The 7,398-nt window shown below is 33.8% G+C and overlaps 1 protein-coding gene across 1 annotated transcript; it reads left to right on the forward strand.

Moving 5' to 3' along the window:
* Positions 1-2,529: 2,529 nt before the first annotated feature.
* Positions 2,530-5,859, forward strand: LOC110024850 (the record flags this gene model as incomplete). Its single annotated transcript, XM_020725024.1, is given in 2 exon segments — positions 2,530-3,452; positions 5,002-5,859. Coding segments are annotated over 2 exon segments (1,533 nt in total). The 3' UTR covers positions 5,692-5,859.
* Positions 5,860-7,398: the final 1,539 nt, after the last annotated feature.

Genomic DNA, 7,398 nt, shown 5'->3' on the forward strand with positions numbered 1-7,398 from the left:
ATATATATATATATATAAACTTATAATGCACATCACATTAAAAATAACAACAAAATATCATGATATATTATTGAATCCTATTTAAGTAATAAATGACTAAACAATGAATATGATCAATTAATGCAAAAAAAAAAAAATCATAAATGATTACAACTTATTTATAAAAGAAACCTTTCAAAAATAACTATATGAAAATTAATATGTAATAAAAAATGATTTATAAGAAAGTGATAATTATCAGCACTTTAAATGGTGACAATATTCAAAGGGTGTAAACGAGTCGAGTCGAGCTCGAGCCGCCTTCTGCTTAAGCTCGAGCTTGATTAATTTTATTGAGTTTGAGTTAGAGCTCGAGCTTAAGTCTAAGAGTTCGAGCTGGCTCATGAGCCGGCTTGTTTATTATAAAATAATAATTAAAAAAAAAACTAATTTAAGGTAGTATTATAGGAAATCACTTAATATAAAATACAAAATATTATTTTTAAATATTTTAAATACTTTAAAAATAAAGCCTTCAAATTTAATATATTTTAAATACATTTTTATTAATACTTGTTTAAAACAAGGCGGTTCACCAGCTAACAAGTCGAGTAGAGGCTAGCTTGAGCTTAACTTGTTAACTCATTGAGCTCAGTTCTTGAGCCACTTATCGAGCCGAGCTCGACCCAACTCACAAATCAATTTGACTCACTTACACCCCTACGGTAAGACTATTCCCAACCGATTAATTAATTTGGTTTGAAGTACCTCTTATAAAATTTATTTTTTTCTAAAAAAAAAATAGTCTTGAAAATTTTGCATGTGTATATAACTTTGTATAAGAAGAACTATAAGCAATCTCCATCCATTTATATTATGATTTATATTCTTTCTAATACGACCTATTATTGATAAAGGTGCATAAGTTCATTTCTTAGGATATGTTTGGGGTAGTTCGTGTCTATTCAAATAAGTTGTTCATTTAGAAATACGGATTGCGGGATGCGACCTGTGTTTCGTGTATAGTATAAAAAATCATCTGTATTTTTAGATAAACTGCTCAAATGAAATTTTCAAACAAAAAGACGACATTTTCAAAATAAAAGTAAATAGAAAGACACCTCAGGGGACGAATAATTGGCTTACAATTCGTTGATTAATTTCTTACTAAAATCAACGGAACTCTCCAGAAACTTGCAGAGATTAATAGAGTGATGCCACCTTCTCTCTTATCACCGTCGCACGTCTCCATCAGAATAATTTCACCATTTGCTCCACATAGCTCCACCATTATAGCACACAGAGCTCCTTCTCCCCTTCTACCTTCGCCATTGACTTCAGATACCACAGCTGTAATCACCCACAGCCTTCCTTCTCCCTCCATACCCAACAATTCTTCCATCATTCAGAGGAATACTGACAGGAATGGGATCGGTGGGAGATTTTCTTCTTGACTTAATGGCTGTAGTGTTGGTGGCTTTTGTACTCGCCATCATGTTAAAGGGATTTCTGTTGATCATGGCTGCCTTCTTTCTGCTCTCACTCCTTCTGGATCCCAGCTTCTTCTTCTTCTTCTTCGTCCCCCCCTCGCCGCTACGCTGCAGTTTCTGTCTACTCCTACTGAGAAATTCTTACATCTGGTTTTAGATTGTTCATCAACTCTTCCTTCCTGTAAATTATCATGTTTTACACAATTATCCTTTTTTTTTAATGTAATAAGATTAAAAATGCTTCCTTTTTTGTAAATGTAACTCAGAAGATTTACTTTCCCTTCGGATTGCAGAAGATTTGACTCTTTCTCTTCTGTCTCACCGATCATCTTCTTCTAACTTCAAACCAAAGTCAACTCAAAAAAGATTCTTTTATCTCTATTTTGGAAAAAGTTCACATCTTCCCTCATGAAAGTCGGTCAAATTCAGGGCTTCAGCTCTTATATTAAAACTATGATGTTGGCCATGTGGCTCCTCTGCTTTTTTATCTTTTATGTTCTGTTATAAGATCATGATTTAGGTTATTAATGAAATTATTAAGGTCTTTACTCATATTATTATATTATATTCCATGTTAAAGATGCCTTATTTATTCCATGGCTGAGTTTTGGATGAAAGTGTTGATGTCTATACCAAGAACTGGCCTGATCAACATTGTTGGCTTCATGTTTATTTTTATGTATTTATTTTTTATGATAATAAATATTTTTAATCAACTAATTACATATAAATTTATTTAATTATCATTAATTTGATAAGATATAAATTATTTATTAATTATTAATCAATTAAAATAATAAAATTAAGTTAAATAAGAATAAATTAAAACGTCAAGCCCATCTACTGTTTCGACCATACATCCCATCCTGCGCAAAACCCTAGCTCATGACTCCTCCTTCGTGAACGAACTTTCGTGATAAAGTCGCCATTAGAGCCAGCTGGGAAGGAAACGACGGGATCGCGGCTTACAGATACCACCGAAACTACCATTTTTCTCATCCTTCCACTCCGCTCATACCAGAAAAGAAGGCAAGCCTGTTTGCGCCATTCTTCCTCTTCGCTCGTCCCGGATTTACTAAATCCGCCGATTCACAGGATCTAGCTTAAATCCTGTTTAAAACCGGCTATTCAACAGTGTCGATGAAATCGGGTATAAGTAGTAGAGCCAGAGTTGTAGCTAATCAAGCCCCTCTCAGGCGATCTGCCCGATTGCTTCCACCAGAAGGGTTGAAACCAGAATTTTCTTCGCAGAAATCAATCATCTGCCTGAAAGAAGTAGAAATCCATCCGGGATCTCCCTCCGTTGCTTTCAAATTGAAGGAGGAAGCTTCTTCCAGAAAGATCAGGGCAGCGCTTTGCGGGAGAAGTCAGCTTAAGCGGTCAAGGTTGAAGGCCGGTGTAGTTCTTGAACACACACAGAGTGGCCCTAGGCGATCTCCGAGGTTAGCTTCGCAAACTGAAATGAAAGTTTCTGAAATCCAGCAGGGGTTTCTAGATGCGAAGCCAAGGCGACGGTCTATGAGGCTGCTCGGTGTAGCTCCTGTCTCTGTGGAAAATGTGAAGGAAAGGATTGTAAACCCTAAAACTATTGATGAAGTAGAACATAGGAAACCTCTTGAAGTGAAACCCAAAAATAAACGCAAACCTGTGAGCTCTCAGATCAGAAGGTCATCCCCTAAGCTTTTGGCAGCATCAAATGGAGTGATCAAGAGTGGAGTCGGCTTGGAGACGACAGTTAAAGGGGAGGAGGTTGTTGGAAGGGTTCATGCTAATAGGGGAGACTTGCTTTCAGAAAGCATTGTAAAGGATGGTAACAGGAGCAAAATGGAGGAAGATAATGGAATGGAGAATAGGATTGGAAAAGCAGAGAATGAAAAATGTTGTGGTATGGTAGCATGGACCAATGAAGAAGAAGAAGCACTACAGAAAGCCTATTTCATGGCGAAACCATCTCCCCATTTTTGGAAGAAAGTTTCTAGAATGGTATGGTATGGCTCTTTCATTTCTTTTTTAATTGAGTTTTATCTATTGTTTTGTCATAATCTGTAACCAATAAATTAGTCATTATGATATAATTAATGGCTATTATTTTTCAATGCTTTCATGGCTGCCAAAATTCTCTGCTTGCTTTGCAAAGTAGTTTCTGAAGTGATTCCCCTATGTTCTTAATAATAAAACTAGATCAGAAACTACAATTACTATTGTTTTTTCATCATCCCCTTACCAAATTTTGAAAAAAGAGTTCTTGCAATAAATTTGTAAAAGCAAAAAGTGTGTTTGGTTTAACAAAATTAGTACTATTATTATTTTGATAAGATTTCATTAGAAAAAGAAAACATAAACATATTGATGCTTCATTGCTTCATTATTGCATGCCTCATGTTTTGGCACGCTTGAGAAGTTCTTTGTCAAATTAAAAGATAGGGCTTTTTTACATAACAACCAACCAAAATTTTAAAATAATTTCTATCAAGCAGGTTCATATTCCATACGTTTCACCTTACGGCAGAAAATCAAATTGCTAAAGTGCTGAAAGTTTGAAATCTATAATGCAATTTTATTGATAAGGAATATATTGTAGTTGAAATCCATGCTAGCATGGCCCGTTCGTGTTTTTTAAATTTTAGAAGCACAGATCTTTGCAAATACAGTGTAATGAAAGGATATGAGAAGTCAAAATGTGTGTGTGTGTGTGTGTATTAAAATGAATATAAAGTATAATTTATTATCTTAAAAAAAGCATACATGCAGTGTCAGTTGATATTCAAATAGAGCTAATGTAAACAAACAAACCATTTCTTAAGGGGCCTTTTGGGATTATTTTGTTCTCTTTTTTATTTTATTTAATTTTATTTCATTTATGTCTTGATTTGAAATAACATGCTTGGTGGTGCTGTAGTTTTTAAAAATACTCAAAGCACCTAATTTTATTTTCAATGTTTCTAAAAGCAAGTATGTTTACTTTTAAAAAATAAAAAATGAATAAACTTTCAAAATTTCACTAAATAAACATGTTTTTATAAACCAAGGTAAAAAATAAAAATAATCTCAAACAAGGCCTAAACATTTTGTCTTATAAAGTTACAGAGCTGTTTGGCAAGTTTTTATGTGAGCCCAAGGAAGATGCACATACAAAGATAGCAACAAATTGGTTGGTTTAGCTTGCAATATAAGAAAATAAAGCCATTGAGTGGTAGCTGAAGATTGGTGTGGCTGCAATGATGTGGATAAATTTTTAGTGTTCTTGCATCTTCGAAGTATAAATTTTTTGCGAATTATGCAAGTGTTTAACATGTTTATACTTGTATTGGGGATGTGTGTTATGAGACATGTATCCTCATATCATATAACATAAAAAATAAACACCACCTTTTTCATGCATAGATAAGATGACAAATATGATTTATGTAAAAATTGTGGAGTTTAGGTTTTACATATGTAAACACATAGGGAATTAAGTGGTATGTATGTATATCTTCCTATTATCTATTGGTGCCTTAACATGTCAACTAAGTGCTAACTAAAACTGCAGGTGCCAGGAAAATCTGCTCAGGAATGCTTTGATAAAATCCATTCCAGCATATTAACCCCACTTTCCCATCAACCTCGGCCAAGGACGAGGAAGAAAAGCGTCTCTCCAATACCTCACTTGAATTTGTTACCACAAATTTCAGACACAAAATTTGGAAGGCTCAAGAGATACAGAACGAAGAAGCTCGCCGCACATAAGACTCTGAGGCATCTGCTAAGGAAGCACAGCCTTGCCGATCAAATAAAAGCAGCAGACCATTTCTCTCTTCTGGAATCTCCCCCAATCAACATTTCAATTTCTCCTTGTTCTTCTCAGCAGCTCGGTGAGAAATCATCAGCTAATTCAAAGATGCTGTCCAGGCTGAAACTATTAAGTTTACCAGAGGGTCCGAGTCCCCAAGTTTTGAAGCCGGTAAAGAATAGAGCTTTGCATGATAGATATATTGACCAGCTGCATCACAGAGAAGCCCGGAGGGCAAGGCTTGCTAAAAAATCAAATTTTGATGATTTGGGCAACAGCAGGTGTTTTGGCAAGCCTGCTCTGAAAGTGGCGAAGATGGCTCTCATGTCTGATGCTAAATCTTTCATCAGCCACTTTCAGCAAACTCTAGCAAATCCAGGGGATGAAGTAGACACATATTGCAGTGATGATGGGGATGAAGATGTTGATGGTAGTGATATTGATGAATGAAATGATTTTGGTGCGGGGAAATGTTGGATAATATGTGCCATTTATGTTTTTGTCCAAAAATAAGTTTTTTATTTTGCGCAGCTTTTATTCCTTTTTATAATAGCCTCAGTTGAGAGGCTTGAGACCACTATCCGAAGGAAAAAATATTACCTCATCAGTACTCCAATGATGAGGTGCCACATATGCAATGGTCCCATCATATTGCTCACGTGACACCTCCTTATTAGAGTACTGATGCATCAGTACCACGAGACACCTCCTTATTAGAGTACTGATGCATCAGTATTCCTGAGGTAAACATATTCAGAAGTAGCGATGGACAAAACGCTATCGAAGGTTATTTTTAATTATGAAAATCATATAAAATTAATTTTCCTTTAAATTTTTATAGATTTTATATTTTAATTTTCTCATGAAATACTTTGCCCCCATTTTTAAGGTATGCAAGAAAGGGAAACGATGATATATATATGAAATAATGATAATATGAAATTTGTTTTTTTTTTCTGTTGTAAGGATTTTGGTTTTTTCTCTTGCAACTCTCTCATCCGGGCTGATCAGTAGAGGCGTAGCAAGCTGAAAACGTTGAAAATCATCTCAAATGAATCTAGGGATGTTAATCAGCTTGTATCGAGCCAAAATTTGAATGAATTTTTGACCGTGATTATCAATTTTTGAGCTAAACTCACTAAATTTAAAACCTATTAGATATAAAAAAATTTGATCCAAAATTTCAGTTCATAGGTCAGCTTATTTATTTCGATCAGATCTCGATCCAAGCTAAAATTTGATTTAATTTTTGAGCGATTAACAATGTTCGAACCAAATTCAAAGCACTAACCGAATCTTGTTGATATCATTAGAAAATAGAACTTAGAAACTCTCAAGTGGCCTGGTAAGGAATTGAGACTTATTGGGGCAACTTTTTTGCTAAATATTCTACGATTTTAAGCTAATAAATAACTATTTAGATTGTACTACATATAAATGACTTAATCAAGTCACATCAGCTCTTAATTAAAACCTGCCAAGCTTCTTAATGAATTTGTTTAAAAGCTTTAAATGATAATTGTTCATGAATAAATAAATTAACCGATAAATTAACAAGTTCTAATTAATTAAATAATCAAATGACCATAAACAAGCTCTAATTAAACTAGTCCAAGACAAGCTTCTCAAATGCTAGATTCATTCTGCCTAACAAAATTCAAATAGATATAATGGCAAAATCTATACCCAAAACAATCTAAATGAATTATTTGCAAGTATTCATTAAGGAAGTATTACATAGCACGTAGCAACATGACCCTAAACATTAATCATCTTGAAGAATTATAAAAATAATGTGATCTAATCTAAGTTCATTGTATTAAATTTATGCTTCAACATTGATCATTAACAAATGATTTACATAAATACCACTCAGTTCCTATCTATTTACATATCTAACGCAAACATCAAATTTTTTTACTTATGTGCTACATGATCCATGCATGAAAAGGTATAATTCAGTTCTTAAAAGTCAAAACAATGGTGTTTTTTGATGTGATATGCAAAGAATTTAGTGGTATCAATGTAAAAAGTTTAAGTTTAATGTAAATATATTATGTATGTTAATGTCCTTTAACAAGAAATAAAACAAACGAATCATGCGAATCACAGATAACTTGCTGTTCATTAATAAAGAGCACATTTGATAATATAAAT

This window comes from Phalaenopsis equestris, unplaced genomic scaffold (assembly GCF_001263595.1).
Source record: "Phalaenopsis equestris unplaced genomic scaffold, ASM126359v1 Scaffold000276, whole genome shotgun sequence".
Classification (NCBI taxonomy): domain Eukaryota; kingdom Viridiplantae; phylum Streptophyta; class Magnoliopsida; order Asparagales; family Orchidaceae; genus Phalaenopsis; species Phalaenopsis equestris.